The following is a 17,440-nucleotide window of genomic DNA, read 5'->3' on the forward strand; positions in this document are numbered from 1 at the left end:
CCTTTTGCTTTCGATCTGGATTTTGGAGCCTTTTTAGTTGTTTTTATTGGTTGAGATTCATCACATATGTTGCATTTCGACTGGGAAAGAACTTGATTGCTGGTTGTTTATTGATTTGCTGCATCTGGGACAACTTTTTTGGATCTAAGGAGTTCGTTTGACCAGTTTTCTATAATTTGGGACTTTTTTTTTGGAACTCTTTGCCTTCTAAATTGTTTATCGATGCTTGGGCTGCCAGAATTTGTACTTAAACTTTCCTCGAGATGCATCTTAAAATTGCCAACCAGGTTTTGCATTCTGTTTTGAGTTTCTGACCCATTTTGAATATGTTCCAGCACTTAGATCACCTACTGCTTCTGTTTCTTTTTTTGCCTCCTATCCTTATATTCTGGTCTGAAATTTCCTTTTGAATATGCTCTTTATTTTATTTTGATCCAAACTTTGCCATGGCTGAGAATAAACCACAACCACCACTCAAGGATGATGATATGCCTAAGTCGATTACTTCAACAAAGTTGAACGATGTTAATTATCTTGCTTGGGTCCATGCCGTACAGATTTTTTTTGCGTGGACGTAGCAAATTGAAATACTTGACTGATGACCCCCTAGTGACACAAAGTCCAAGGAATATGAGGATTGGATGTGTGAGGATTCTATTATGGGATGGTTATGGCATAGTATAGGACCTCGTATTGCTACTACAGTTGCATTTTGTGAGTCCTCTAAGACGATCTGGGAATCTCTCGCGGAATTATTCTCGCAACAGAGCAATGTTTCTCGGGTTTATAAGTTGTATGAGCAGATTTTCATTACTAAGCAATCTGGAAAACCGTTATCTGAGTACTACAGCACCATTAAAAATTTGTGGGATCAATTATTGCAACATCGACCGTTTACTACAGACTTAGAGCAACAAAAGCGTCACTGAGAGGACTTTATGATTGCTTCTTTGCTCTCCGGTTTAGACTCTGATTTTCGTGGCTTTAAAGATCAGATTCTTGCTAGTGAAAAGTTAACTATGGCTGCCAATGCATATTCTCGATTATTGAGGTCCTCTTTGGGACAAAGCTTCGCTGTAACTTCCATAGAGTCTTCTGCCTTAGTTTCTAGCAATAGAGGTCATGGTACTGTGCATGCACAACGTGGTGGTTGTGGCGGCCGTGTTTTTCATGGTGGTTCTCGTGGTGGTGGTCGTTCTAGTGGACGCGGAGATAGGAAATGTGATCATTGTGGTGATACGAATCATACTTAACCTTATTGTCGGGTAAAGTATGGTAAGCCAAATTATGTTCATCAGGCTCTTGATGGTATTTCACAGTCACAGCCTCGCACCAGTTCTGGATATGAAGCTTGTGATTTTGGTTCTCGTGATGCACTCACCACTCAACTTAACGAGCTTATTCAGATGTTGAAAACTACTTTTCCACCCACTTCCGTTGCTACCTTTGCCAATTCAGGTAATGTTGCGTGTGTGGCCAAGTCATCTCCGTTTGGGGTCATTGACTTTGGAGCGAGTTCACATATGTCTGGTATATCATCTCTCTTTTCTAATTTGAAATCTATTAACCAATTGTTTTAGCTAATGGCTCTTCTCGTCCCATCCTTGGGAAGGTGTTCTTCACCCTACCAATTCATTATCCTTATCTTCCAGTCTCTATGTTCCTAATTTCCCTTTTAATTTGCTTTCTGTAAGTCAATTAACTAAATCATTACATTGTTCCATAACCTTTTCTCCCATATCATGTGTTTTTCAGCACCTCAGGACGAAGAAGATGATTGGTTCGGGACATGAGAAGGACGGGCTTTATTATCTGGATCCTAGTGAACCTCCATCTGTTATGTCATCAACCTTGAGTACTACGGTCTCACCTCTTCAGTGGCATTTTCGTTTAGGTCATCCGTCCTTGGCCAAGTTGAGATTAGCTATTCCTACCTTAAGTTATGTGTCTGTTTTAGAATGTGAGGCTTGTCAGTAGAGCAAGCATCACCATAGTTCTTTTTTGTGTTGTAGTCAAAGTCGTCAAACTAAGTCATTTGACGTAGTCCACACGGACATTTGGGTCCTTCTAGAACTACCAATTTGAATGGATATCATTATTTTTTTATATTTGTTGATGATTATTCTCGGATGACATGGTTATTTTTAATGAAAGAGAGGTCGGAGTTACCTCATATTGTTGCCTAGTTTTATAATGAAATTCTTACTCAGTTTAGTAAACGCATTAACGTTATTCGTTCTGATAATGCCTTGGAGTATATAAATCTACAATGAATTCATTTTGTGTTGATCGAGGTATCATTGATCATACTAGTTGTGTCCACACCTCTCAACAGAATGGTGTTGCTGAACGTAAGTTATCAATCAGTGTCATCATATATCTACCACCACCATGTGAAGTAACTTGAAAGGGACCCAAAGATCAAAATGAATATAATCCACCGTACCTTTGGTCCTGTGAATTTCTACTCTGAACTTCACTTTGCACTACTTCCCGAAGACACAATGCTCACAGAAATCCAACTTCCCAGTTTTCTGACCACCAAGCAAGCCCTGCTTACTCAGAACATCCATCCCCCTTTCACTCATATGCTTAAGCCGCATATGCCATAATCTGGTAGTATCTGAATCCAGATCTGAAGACGATACAGCAATTGAACCCGTAATTGTGCTACCCTGCAGAGTATATAAATCATGCTTCTTCAGTCCATTCATCACCACAAGAGCACCCTTGGAAACCCGAATGACTCTACCTCTAGCCTTATAAGTGCATCCAATGGAATCTAGCGTACCCAGGGAAATCAAATTCTTTCTCAGTTTTGGTACATGCCTGACATCAGTCAGTGTTCTTACTATGCCATCATACATCTTGATTCGAACTATACCGATACCTACAACCTTGCACGCCGCATCATTCCCCATCAGAACTTCCCTTCCATCAATAGATCGATAAGAGGTAAACCATTCCCTATTTGGACAAGCATGAAACGAGCAACCTGAATCAAGAATCCACTCATCGCAAGAGCTGTAGACTGAAATTGTGAGGACATTGCCACCATCTGAACCATTACCCTCTACAACAGCCACACTTTTAATTTCAGAGGATTTTACCTTTCCCTTCTTACGCTCCGGACAATCCTTTTTTAAGTGCCCTTCCTTGTGACAGATGAAGCATCTCAACACCTTCGTTTTGTTCTTAAACTTAGAACGACCATTGCTACCAGACCCTCCCTTCTTATTCGTTCTCCTTCTAACAAATAACCCTTCTGCCGAACTTTCTGTATTGCCCTCAAACGCCCTTTTCTGCAACTCCTTAGAATTCAAAGTTGCCTTCACGTCTTCCATGGACAAGGCAGTTCTACCATACATTATTGTATCGACAAAGTTCTCATAAGAGGGTGGTAGAGAATATAACAGAATAATAGCCTAATCTTCATCCTCTATCTTGACATCAATATTATTTAAATCCATGATGATACTATTTACCTCGTCAAGATGGTCTTTCAAAGACGACCTTTCGTGCATCTGAAGAGTGAACAACTGCTTCTTTAGATATAAGCGATTCGCAAGAGATTTCGCCATATACCGGGACTCCAACTTCTACCACAACCCATTCGTTGTAATCTCTCTAGCAACCTCTCGCAGAACCTCGTTACTCAAGCACAACAAAATTGTACTGTGTGTTTTCTCCGTAACCTCATCTTTGTCCTTGATATTTTCTGGTAGTGCATCCCTCCCCTTTAGCACCTTGGATAATCCTTGTTAAATCAACAAATCCTACATCCTAACCCGCCACAAGTTAAAATCGCTTCTGCCGTTAAACTTCTCGATATCCAGAAACTTGGACGACATCCCTGCTTCGAACCGAAAGCTCTGATACCAGTTTGTTATGACAAACGCAACGAACCCAAGTTGAATCAAGAATCACAACCTAAAAGTAAACACACCACACAAAGATTTGTACGTGGTTCAGCAACAGCCTACATCCACGGTCGAGATCCGGCGAAAGTTTTCACTATGTGTAAAATCGGAGATTACAAGATTTCAGCCCTTCGCTCTGTTTCTGTGCAAATTCTAGAGTCTCTCTACCTCAATCTCTTAAGTCTCAACCCATAACATATGTACTTATTTATAGAGTTACAAACATAATTCCTTGTTGGACAAGGATTACAATTCCTTAGAGGCCAAGACTTGCCAAATAAGAAATTACCTAATAGAATACAACTCTAAAATAGAATCCCAATTAGAATAGGAATTTGAGACACAATTTCCAACAATATGTATACGTTTACATATATGAACTAACTACTAATTTTCATTTGCACTTGCATGCTACTGTCTTGGAACCCCAATATATTAGTTCTGATTTCATAGTCCTACCAAACACCAATACAATTGATGGTAATATATACATATGCAAAATAGAATTACACTAAGCCCAAACTTGGAATAGCAAATCTTTGGAAGCCCCATTCTTTAGAAAACCCAAAAACCCATGCAAATCTGAAGAAGACCCATTCAACGGCAATGGTGGCTCTTAGGCTTTGGTTCTACCGAATACACGATGATTGCGGCAATGGTTTCCGACTATACTTCTTACCTTAAGAGGCTCCTTCAGATTCTGAGATTGAATCGGTGTATAGTTGGTATTTTGAAGGGTTTATTATGGAGAATGAGGGTGCGAAGATTGATTTTTTCATGAGGAGTTGGTGATGTAGGTGGGTGGAAAGAGAAAGGGGTGATGGTGGAGGTTGCAGGTGGGTGGAAAGAGAGAGAGAGAGAGAGAGAGAAAGACAAGAGGAATGGTAGTGGTGCTGGAAAATTGCAAATGGGTGGAGAGAGAGAGAGAAATGGCAGTGGTGGAAGTTCTAGGTGGATGGAGAGAAAGAGTGTTAATTTAGTAATTTAGTTTACAATGTATTTTTTTTATTTGAATCTTATAAAATTCAGGGATATAATTGACATTTCATCCATATTTTTTTTTACGTCCATAACAACTTAACAGCCATTAGAGTGGTCAATGTAATAAAGGCCTATTTCGACCACCTTGTGTAAATGTAATATACCCTAGAATTTGAAATAAATGAGCTAAAAAATCTCCAACACTTTCATTTTCCATTTTTTCCAGAAAAAAAAAAAACAAAAAACAAAAATTTAACCGAAATCTAACCTCCACTGCATGACGAATGACCTTAAAGGAAGACAACCATACCTTATTACCGATTGCTCGCCCTAAGCCACATGTGACTGCTGCAACATCGACGTCACCAACATACATTCTAAGATTCTTTCTAACCCTAGGCCAAACAACCCACAACATTAGAGATTAAGTTGGAAAGGAGAAAGATGCCTCCATAACGAGGAGCAGAAAGGCTTATTTTGTGTTTGAAAGTTCAATCTCCAACATAAAAAATAAGGTCACTTACCAGATAGCAATGAGCAAGCCTGCCAGCTGCCTAGACCCTACATGTTCAAAACTTGATCGTTCATCCAGGGTCTTTCCTATTGTGTCCTGCCACCATTGCCCAATGGCACTCCCCTTAACTCTGACCTATAATTGGCATAGAATCAATTAATAGAGATTTATACAAAAAAAGGAGGGAAAGTCAAAACAAGAATATTTAAAAATAAAGAACAGGTTTAGTAGTAGCAAGATAGTTGCAGAAAATGCTAGTTTATTATATAATCGCTACAATTTGCACAGTATCTAAAATTTTTGGGGATATAGAGAATTGTAAAAAATTAAAATCATGCGAAAATAATTAAGATTAGATGTATTTGAAGGAAAAAGTAGAATCTAGGAATTGTGTCATGAGAATGAATCAAATTTTGACACCTTAAAGTCTACATCATTCAGAAGGATACAGTTTTTTCAATGACTAGTTTCTTAAAATGATCATAATTTTCAACTAACATATAAGCAATCCAGTCATTAAAAAAATTCAACTTTCTGTATTCAAGAATTATTCCCAAAAAAGCAGTTCCCTATAGTCTAAAATACACGAGAAAATGCACCAAATAAGTGAAAATGGTAAAATAACTCAAGGCTAAGTATGATGTTCCTTCAGCATCAATACATAATTTAACTCCTTTGACAGGGAAGAGGTGGGAACTTGACACCATTTTAATGTATTATTTTATGTAAATGAGTCTTGTGTTGGCAATTTCTATTCAAATCTTGGGTTGTAATGTGTCAAAGTGTCTTGAGTCATATGAGTTCAACCAACGACAACAAATGGAGGACAAAAAATGACGAAAAACACAGCAACAGGTCCGCATCTTCAATCACATATATAGGGCATAGGTGAGATGACCTTAGAAAGACTAAAATTGACATAGATTGATCTAGGAGAGGCTCAAAGCTTTATTTTAATTTGTTTTTGGAAAAAGGCTTTTCAAAGATAAGGATTTTAAGCATTTTTCAAAATTGTGCTTTTACTAAACAGCAGAGATCGATCGATAGAGCAAGTTCTAGAGATCATTGGTTGATAGGTCAACCGTCTATATTGCAGGGTGTGAATTATTGAGGGTATTAATGGATAGTCGTTGGATCGAAGCAATACCTGAGGGTATCAATCGAACCTGTAGGATATATGTTTTTGGAAACTCTGTCAAAACAGGATTTTAAAAGGATTCAAACTACTTACTTGAATGGGCTTCCTATATTTGCTATAAATATCGGTTATTATTAGTATAGGCATTGAATTGAAGTCTCTAATCATCAAGACAGAGAAAGTCCTTGAGATAGAGTGAATATTTCCAATTACTCAATCTGGGGTTTCCTTAGACACCATCATATGTGATTGAGTGTTGATCAATGAGAAATTTATCAATTCAGTTCTGACCAACTGATCAGAATTCAAAGCAGAAGGATGGACAATCACTAGAAAAACGAATTGGTGAGGAGCGAAGTCTGTTAACAAGAGGCTGGATGGCATAAAGACTTGAGTGGAGAGTTTAGCATCAGTCTGTGTCAAGAGATAACTACGGTTTCTAGGGTGTGGGAACTGTCAATCTAATTGCAACTTCTTTCTCATATAATGGATTGTGTCTGTCTGGATCAGGTCTTGTGGTTTTTCCTGGTTGGGTTTTTCAAATAAAATTTATGTGAATTTGCTATACTCTACTTTTTCTTGATGCATGATTGTGGGTATGTTGGCCTCTTCAGTCGATTTATGCAGCACTTATGAAGTTGCTTCCATAAGGGAAATGTAAAAGAATTGCTTCCATAAAGGAAATGTAAAAGAGTTGTTTAGAAGATCTCACAATTTCTTTTGCTGAAGACATGACAAGAAAACCTGCACCCATGTCAATTTCTTGCAACCCAACAACAACAATGCCAACATCTGATACTACAGAACCCAGCCATGACACAAGTGAATCATGAGATGCTCTTCCTTGACCAACATTCCATGTTCCAACTAAAATTTTAATATTTTCTCTCCTTGTGTATATTAGTTTTTTTGCTGCCAATTCTCTGTGCAGTATGTTGTCAAGAGGTCCTGGAGATGTGATGCTCCATCCACGTATACCACCATGGGCAGCCAAGCTAAAAACATAACCAGTCCCGACTACCAATTTTATCACAGGACTACTATGAGCAACCCATCCTGAAATATATTTTCCATCAAGATCTAACAACTGGATTATACCACTCACATAGCCAACCCATATTTGTGACCCATAAGTACAAAAGCATTGAACTGCATATGGATGATGATGAAAATCTTGCAAACGATTTCCATTGCCATCCCATTGAACAAGTAAGCCGTTTGAACATCCACTCCAGATCATTCCATCTACAGTTATCACTAGCGCTTCTGTTCTTTTAGTATCTTCAAAGAATGCCTCTGCACCCTTTGCTGCAAATTGATGAACAGCATCTGCAACTCCCATTATAGCATTCCATGACCATTGAAAAAGATTAATACATTGGGATTTCTCCATCTTTGACTTGGAAACAAACTTTACATTCATATCATCTTCAACTGCTAGCTCTTGCACTGATGACATGTTGACTCGATTCTCAATCTGACCATCTACATTATATACTTTTAAAAGTTCCCGTGTACGAGCATTCCTGCAGAATAGCCAACAATAAGGATAATTGAGATTAAACAAGGGAAATGTAGAAGTTCATTTACAAGCAACAAGGCACTAAAGAAAGTGATGCTTTCCCCCTAAAATTATCAGTTTTGAAGTGTTTGATTATATATTACAGAGGAATAAAAATTTCTTGTGTACATACGATGTAACATTAACTTCCAACAATGTTGTTAAATTGTTGGATTGCCAATGTAAAGTGCAGAAGTATATTAATCTCATAGAGGACAACATCTGAAGTGTAAACGTACCACAATGAGAATGTTAGAGACCCAACTGCCCATATTTTAGCTCTAATATTATCAGATAATAAACACTTCACATCAGAAGAAGAAATATTACAGACACCATTAATGGTGACTTTGCTCGTAAGGTCAATGGATGACCTCTCCACTAATAAAGCAGCAATGTGTCTTTCATCTGGCAATAAAGAAAGGGATTTTCCAATGGCTTCCCATGGCCAAACCTTAAGAATACCACCTTCAGAACCTGTCCATAGATCACCTGGATCAAAGCAACGTAAAGTGCTGTGAGTGAAATTGAACAACATTATTTAGGGGGTGGGGGATGGGGTGGATTTGAACCACGTAACTTTTAAAAGCATGAGAAGATATTTTTCTTGTACTTATGTGCATTTTGGTACCAGTCCTATCAAAATCAATCACTAAATAAGTTAAAAATTGCATAATGTAGCATAAACAAAATAATGTTGGAGAAAGACTAGTGCTTTCCTGAGTTGACTGAAAATTGAACTTTGTACCCAAAAGCTTGAAATACCAATCAACTAGGGGTGGCAATTCATGTTGGCAGGTCATAATTGTGTCATGTCAAACAATGAGTATTTTGTTAAACAAGTCAATCTGAACAAGACGTGTCTGTTTAATAATCTTGTCAGGAACCCAAACCTGCATCAAATTTTGCCACCCCTACAATCGAGAGAAGCATGCTCTGGTGTGATTTCAATGATAATTAAAGTTTCATGCATATTCCAACACATTATCCCGATATCTTAATTAATAAATATTTTTCTTAGGAATTAACATAATTCGTCTCAATCATTTGGAAACTTTATACTCATATAAAGAATTTGAGATTGCGTGCAATTTTAATAATTAAATGGATGAATTGGGTTACCATAAGAAGAGATGACCATGGAAAGAATGGGTCCACGATGAACCTGCCAAGAGAGAGCTTCCTGGAAAGGAGTATAAGTATGACGATGATTATCATTTTTTTCCATTAATGATGATGGGTGATCATCATCCATCTTCCAGGACCTGATTTTGCCATCCTTATGCCCACTCCAAACCAATTTACTCCCTGAATCAATTACCAAACACGTTGCGGGCGAAGAAATATGAGCCGATTCATAAAAGGGTGCGGCATCCTCGTCTCCTCTCGGAATCCCCGGGTGGTGGTGCTGCTGCTGGCGGTAAGCGTCGGAGAAGTTCCAGACCCTGATCTCACCAGACTGCTGAACGGCCCAGAGCTGAGTGTCCGTACAAGCAATAGTTGTCAAGGACTTGCCGACTTGAGTCTCCCTCAGCGGATGGGGCCTCAACTCGAGGCAGGGCGGACGGCCGGGATTGACGGCAGAGCGAACTGGGAGTTTGAAGACTCCATTGCCACCGCCATTTCCCACGAACTCCGGAAGCGGCTCATCCGAGCGGTTGCTATGCAGTTTCTGGCATTGGCATTGGCTGTGGGAATGCGGTATAGCGTCGGTCAGCGTGTGTTTATAGTCGCCTTGGAAGCCTTGGAAGCCATCTACGTCCATCCTTGGAGACAGATCGAGAATATTGCCTTCTATTCTCTGAGCAGCTTACAAAAAACCATTCTTGTGAGATAACAACTAGAGATGTGCAGGACGTTGCATGTGAGTGCGGCGATGGTTTCTGCGTAAAGACGAACCTGAGTAATTCATATAATTCAAGTTATATTTAAACAAATAAAATAATAAGAGTGCGCCGAGACAGGCGATGTTTGCTGCTTAAGGACGAACCTGACTAATTCATATAAGAGTAGCGATAATTGCTCATCATACTTCTTTTATTTGGTATTTATCCAACAAATAAGGAGTGAGCGTTTACTTCTATTATGCACAATTAAGTAACGTGATACCTGCACCCGATTTATTACACAAAATATATTTGATTAGTTATTTATGTATAGTACATTGCCACACTTTTTTATTTAATTAATCAATTTATTCATAAATAAAAAAATAGAGCCTCTACTTATATATATTATGTATAAATAACTAATAAAAAACATTCTATATAACAATTCGGTGCAAGTATCATTACTATTAATTAATTTGTTAACCTCCCTCACCAAAACTATAAAATGACATGTATAATACCTCCGAACAAAAGGACTACATTTCATTGTTATTTCCTTTGTCTAAATCTTAGACAATGACATGGCTTATTATAATACGAAGATCTAATAAGAAAGTGACACTTCAACATTCAATCTTATCACTAACCCACAATTGAATTTATTTAGAACATGGCGTATTGTAATAAGAAGATCTAATAAGAAATTGACGGTTCAACATTCAAACTTATCAATAACCCATAATCGAATTTCGTTTCAACCTCCAACCAAAATCACAAAAATATTCCGATATCTCTTAATAGATTAAAAAATACAATTTCGGAATCCTAAATAATAGGTTTCGGCCATAAACTGAAATGACACAGCTAATGGATTTTTCTCAATTGATCGTTTAATCCTCAAAAACACTATTATCTAATCGAAAACAAACTTAACGAACCGTTGTTCAAAATACTGACAGAAATAATTCTGTCTTACATTGTCTGAAAATCATTTCTTAACAATTGTACATAACAGTTTAAATCATTCAATTATAATTAATAAAAGCATAAATAAGGTTCAAATTCATCAAACAACAACAATTAATCAAATTAGAGTTTTCAAAACTAAGTCAACAAATTTAGAAAAACAAAGACATATATATATATATATATATATATATATATATATATATACAGTTCAATATAGATAAAATTAAAGCATGTAATCATGTTCAATTTCTTCTGAATTAAACCCTAAAGTCAAGCATAAGGTGCAAAACTTATAGGTTCTAAGGGGGAAGAGTAGAAAAGAACTCGCCTTATCTGTTCTTCTTCTCCAACTCTAGCAGCTTTAGATTAGTTAATTTCTCTTCTCCCTCTTTGCCTCTCAATTCTGGCTCTATATCTCTCTCTTTTGATTATACGTATCATACTAACCCTAATAATAATAATCCTAGATAAATATATATAATTATAATCATAAAATAAAATAAAATAAATATACATATCATATAGTACATGGGCTTTAATCTACTACATAGGCTTTAATTCCAATACAACCCAACAAGTCCCTCAAAATAAGCTAAACTCAAATCCTGTGGTCCAACATATTAAAACCCAACCCATTGATAAAAATAAATAAAATAAAAAATAAAAAAGTAAATAATTAAAATTAATACCATATAATAATAATTAAATAAACCTTAAGCACATAATCAAACAAATAATTTGCACATAATTAAATTAAACAAGCCAATTAATTAATAATAACAATTAAATACAAATAAAGCCAAATAAAATAAATAAACTAATTAAATACAATAAAATAAATCCTTTAAAAAATAGGGTTATTACACACACTCAGCTGTTTCTCACTCTGCATACACCTTGACTCATAACAATGCACACACGCACTCCCTTTGTCCTAAGCAACCCTGCCTAGACCCTATGAGCTCTCACACCTCACACAATATATATATATATATATATATATATATATATATATATATATATAAAGATGTATTACAACAATAATTAAGCTATCACACAAGATAAGAGTGAATATACAGCTTAAAGTATCAACCACAACAGCAAAACAACATTTTGCAGAATTTATGCTCAGAGGGGTAAAACTAGAATTTTGTATTGTCACAGACCTAAAAATGGTACCCTCAAACTTATATTAACATTGTACACCTATTCAAGCAAGGTATATCACAATCACAGCTCAATAGGGATTATATATGCAAGAACCCTAAAACCTAGGGTTTCAGAGGTTAAAACACCAAATGACATTTTCTCTGTGCAAAGATCAACTTGTACAGCCTTAAATCAACTATAGAAAGTTGCTTAAATGATAAGAGTTCAACTCATAGCAAGATAACATGCATATATACTCATGACAAAAGGCTAAACCAAAAAACAAGGCATATAATAAGGTTTGAGACATCAAAGTCAACTACAGTTGGAATATGAGCATAGCCACTAGTTCTGCAGTTGCAAAATGGTAAACCAAACTTGCCTCAACCTCTGAAAACCTTTGAAATGGCCTCAAGTTTGGATTGAACCTCTGAACCTCTCTTTAGTAGCAACAAAAACAACTTACAACATCCATCATCTCTATCTTTAATGATTCACACACACACACTATGTATAATCCTGAGTTGAATTAAGCTCTCAAATGATTGTTAAAACTTAGATATATGTCATTGTTCTTGGTGTCTTGAGTGTATGTTAATGTAGCTCGCAATGATGCTCATAAAGGTGCTCAATTAGGCTTGGGAGGCTTACTTCTATAACAACATATATATAGGTGACATTGGCTTGTACTCCTAGCCTAAAGAGGAAATTGATGGGTGTATTATCAATGATAAAAATTACTCGCAATAAAAACGAATCCCTGTAAGATAGGGTTATGTTGAGGGTGTCAAACCCCAAGGATTGTGGTGGATTGTTAAGTATAAAATTAATCCCTATTTGATTCAAGAGAAATTTTTTTGATGTTTTCTATTTATAAAATGCAAGAAAACTAAAAGAAACTAAATTAATAAGGGATGAGATCAAAGTGAGAAGAACTTAGGGATTGACTTCACAACTAGCCTCATAATATGGTATATTGTCTTAACTATGGGGAATTCACACTATGCATATTCGGAAATCAAGTGGCTACAAGCACACTTTAATTCAATTAAGAATGTATATATGAATAAATACTAAGCCATAACTCATCTTCAGTTGGCACGAATTGTCTACCTAACTACTCTAATATAGGGTGCAGTACAACTCGTCTTCCCTAGGCATGAATTATCAAAACATTCATTCATACATATTTAATTAAACACCATTGCATGATCACTACTTAAACCATTAAGAGAAGCTCTTAGCTACCAACCTCTCACAATAAAAATAGTTTGAGTTTGATTAAAGCAAAATTAATTATAAGACAAGAAATTAATTTCATAAAAAACCAATAATTTTCATTAAACACCCAATTGGTCAGGAATACTAAGTCAATTGCTCACAACCATGCAATCAATATACATATAAAATTCCCCAAAGTTAAGAACAATCAAACCATACTACTAGAACTAGGGTTACATCAATTCCCTAATGAATGTTTTAGCTACTCATGGAGAGGTATGATGTCATAATTGTTGGTGTAGTAACCATCTCCATGGTCTGCCAATTGGAATCTTCAATCTTCAAAACCTTAAAAGCCGCCAAGTCTTCCGAAAAGTGTTAAGTCCACTTTCAATGTGTATTTTCATCTTCTTTTATAATGGAGAACAAGTTTAATCCCCCTTGGATGAGTTTTATAGCTTTTAGGGACAATTAGGCCCATAAGGAAACAAAGAAGAGTGATTTTGTAGCTTTCCCGCATGTATTTTTAACTCCTAGGCAAAATAGCGCTTAAGCCCTGTCATTCGTGCTCGAGCCCTATAAACAGCGCTCGAGCCCTAAATCCCATACTTAGCCAAATTTTTTTCTGAAGCGTCTTTTTCTAAACACTTAGCTAATTTTTTTAGAATGGCACTTGACCCTTATAGCACTTGAGCACTACAGCGCTCGAGCCCTGTTTTCAACATATAGTTTTTTTTAGCAAATTTTTCTGAAGTTATAATTCTATTTTGACCTATTTGGAGTACGAATCTTGAAATTGCTATTAGACACAAAAATAATGGAATTCGAGTCTTATTTCTAGAGAAGATGAGTGTACCTGATTTAGAGTTTTGAGTAAAAAGTTATGCCCAAAATACTAAAGTGGGTCCAAAATTTTTCATCAGTACTCGAGCCCTAAAGCCTGAAACTTCACCAAATCTTTGTAGTTGAGTCCCGAATTGATCCAAAAGGCCCCGAGCATCTCTTTAAGCACCGGGAACATCACAATAAGCTTTAAATACATAGAATTAACCGTCTCTTTAGGTAAAAACCTACAAAAAACAAACAAACAAAAATAAACATAAGAACCTGGTAAAAGTATCACTAAGGCATTACCATTACCATTATTACCCGGTGCATTACGTTGTTCAGCCATGTTATCAGATGAACTATCTATATTATTCAAATGTTTTTAAAGTTTTCTTAACTGACTCAAAGTTCTCTCTATTTCAGGATCATGCATTAAAGGTTTTGACCTAGTTTGATGAGTTAACATGCACTAGTTCCATTAATCCTAAAAGTAACAAAAAGAAAGTATTCCAAGTAACAGAAAAACAGTAAAAACTCACAAAAGGTTTACTAAACCGAAGTTTTTTCTCCCTTAAACATCTTTATCCTCACTGCTAAATTGTACCTAAAAAGAAAAAGAATTAAGGTGAGATATCAGAAAGTCCGAAGACTGGTAAACCAAAATAAAATAATTAAAAACTAAACAAAAACTAATCTCCCCGGCAACGGTGCCAAAAATTGTTGTGATCTCGCAATAGAACGATTCTGTGTAAGATAGCTCTACGTAAAGAGGATGTCGAACCCACAGGGAAATGAGATTTGTGTGATACCCCTCGATTCTAGAGCCATGGGTGATCAAGTCCAAGCACAGATCCAAGAGATACCAGATAATTAATATGTAAACAAGCAGGAATACAAAATGAATTAAAGAAATAATTAATAAAGCTGAAAGAATTCTAAATATAAAATCCTCAAATTAATATTTCAAACTTTTCAATATCCGTACAACTCGGGAATTCATCTAGTGGACCTCTAATAATCCCAAATATAAGCAAAATACAGAAACAAAATCCATAACTAAACATGAAAGGAAATCCTACGTAGTCGGAGGAGTGAGTGTTTGTATCTGCACAGCACGATCAAGTTCTAAGCTTGGAACTGACGAACACCTAAAAAATAAGAGTAGGTCAAGCACCACATGCAAGTTCTATCCTACTACAATCCATACAGAAACCCAATACGCAGATACATCCTAGATAGCTCGGTAATAACTAAAGTAGTCGATATAGATATACATACACACTATAAGACGCTCATTAGCCTATAGTGTAGTATCAACCTGAATAGAAGGTAACATGTAATTCACACATTACGGTGTGCATGTGTACCTAGACCTACCAAGGAACATCAACTATATCTAGTTACTCATCCTAGGCGATATACGCACCCTAACTATGATCTTGAGACTCAAGCTTATATCATGGTACTATAAGTATATATATAAATCCTCCTTAATACAGAAAATAAAACAAACATCTAATATGTCGTTCAACTGTTTTAGTTGACAAGACATGAATCCATGTAGGATTTAACTGTTTTAGTTAATCCATTCCGTATGTATGAATAGGTAGGAATTAGAATTTTGATCTAATCCATCCCTAATATGCCACCGTCCCATACCGGTGTATATAATGCATATGATCCATAAATGACGCACACTCATTTGAACATCAAATACATCCAGAGACAAACATAATAGAAGTCAGATATATGCAAGATCCTATTATGCATCCAGTATATGATTATAATCATATAACCTCCATTTAAATTGCTAGAGTAAAGATAAACAATTTAAATCATCCATATCCATATAATTGACAGAACATAAATTATAATCATTCATCAATTAAAATCCATCGCATGATATAATGATAATCAGAAATATAAACTGAGCACATTATACTAAAATTCCAGAAATACATTCATACTAGTCCATTTAATTTGCTAAAGCAAAACTAGCAGTTAAATTTTCTACAATCCTTAACAGTATGCAAATTAATATATAAATTTCTTGATATCCATTTAATCCTTAACTATAAATCCAGAGTAAGCATAGCTAAAGTCTGATATGTATATGACCCTATGGTGCATCCAAAACAATGTCTAAAATAATGCTACAGTCCGTTCAATCGCTAGAATAAAAATTAAGCGATTATATCCTTTATCCTTTAACAGCATGCCAGATTGTTTAAGCTTCCCTATTGTTAAATCCATTAGCATAAAGACATTAATTATGCTATGTGGGTTCTAATATAGCATAATATAATGTTTAGAGTCCTTACTATTCACCCAAAATAGTCCAGGAATTTCAAAAATTCTAAAACAGTTTATCAAACCACGTCCAATACTAAGTTTGGCATGAGAGCCTGCTCTCAACCATTGGGAGCCAGCTCCCATACCTTGGGAGCTGGCTCTGTGCCCTAGGGAGCCAGTTCCCTCAATCCATGGAGCCGACTCTTTCTCTCATGGAGAGCCGTTACTCGTTCTGGTTCACCTTCTTCGCCTCCGACGACTTTACCAAACCTATTGTGATGTCTAATACAGTTCTTAGGGTTCAATTCATGTCCCACTAGTTCCAGAAACTCCTCAAATTCCAATACAAATTATTAACAAGCTTTAAAGCAAATTGATAACAGTTTATGCACAAAACAGTTTCAGTTTAAACAAAACCACAATAGTTTACAATTTTATTTAACATGCATAAAACATCCATTTTAAAGTTTAATTTAATTCCTGGAGACTATATAGCATGCACAGAACATAGGTTTAAGGGAAGAAGTTAGAATAAAACTTGCCTTCAGTTTCAGTTTTGAAACCTTAAACCACCGTCTCTGAGTTTCGGCAAATCCCAAGACTGTTATCCTTCTCGGTTCCTTGTTCTCCTCCTCTGTTGCCTCTTAGTTCAACCCACGAGCAATACCCTTTCCTTCTTCCTTGAGCCTCTCTATGTTTTTCTTAAGTTTCTCTCTCTTTTCCTCCCAAATCCCCCTTTGTTTCTCTCTGCCTTACCATACGTGAATAGGGTTCTAAAAACCCTTGGCAAACTCATAACTTATATATATACAGGCGTCTATAAAACCTACTTCTAATTCCAACCCAATTATAAGTCGACTAATAACTTCATAAAATGAAAAACCCTAAACCTAAACTAGATACGACACATATAAATTCTAAACCAATTAAGTCCACCTAAGCATACACAGAATTAAAACAAATAAATCATATAATCTAATAAATAAAACAAGTCAATTAAATCAACAATTAACCAAATAATTAAATTAAATAAATAAT

At 36.0% G+C, this 17,440-nt stretch overlaps 1 protein-coding gene across 1 annotated transcript; it reads right to left on the minus strand.

Annotated features, from left to right (window-relative positions):
- Positions 1-3,816: 3,816 nt before the first annotated feature.
- LOC132273213 (type I inositol polyphosphate 5-phosphatase 13-like) lies at positions 3,817-9,879 on the minus strand. Its single transcript, XM_059774229.1, has 6 exons — positions 9,237-9,879; positions 8,354-8,606; positions 7,266-8,079; positions 5,426-5,550; positions 5,212-5,296; positions 3,817-3,930 (listed from the first exon to the last, which is right to left on the minus strand). Exons 1-6 carry the CDS (start codon positions 9,877-9,879, stop codon positions 3,817-3,819), a joined length of 2,034 nt encoding a protein of 677 aa, XP_059630212.1.
- Positions 9,880-17,440: the final 7,561 nt, after the last annotated feature.

The sequence above is a fragment of the Cornus florida genome, unplaced genomic scaffold, assembly GCF_030987335.1.
Source record: "Cornus florida cultivar Cherokee Brave unplaced genomic scaffold, ASM3098733v1 CherokeeBrave_3.0.0_Hap2_Chr09, whole genome shotgun sequence".
Classification (NCBI taxonomy): Eukaryota; Viridiplantae; Streptophyta; class Magnoliopsida; order Cornales; family Cornaceae; genus Cornus; species Cornus florida.

Coding starts and splice junctions, on each gene's coding strand:
- LOC132273213 (XM_059774229.1), bottom strand. CDS start 9,879: ATGGACGTAGATGGCTTCCAAGGCTTCCAAGGCGACTATAAACACACG. Junction 5,551..7,265: donor TGTCTTCAGCAAAAGAAATT/GTGAGATCTTCT, acceptor TGCCAATTATAG/GTCAGAGTTAAGGGGAGTGC. Junction 5,297..5,425: donor GGCTTGCTCATTGCTATCTG/GTAAGTGACCTT, acceptor TGTTTGGCCTAG/GGTTAGAAAGAATCTTAGAA.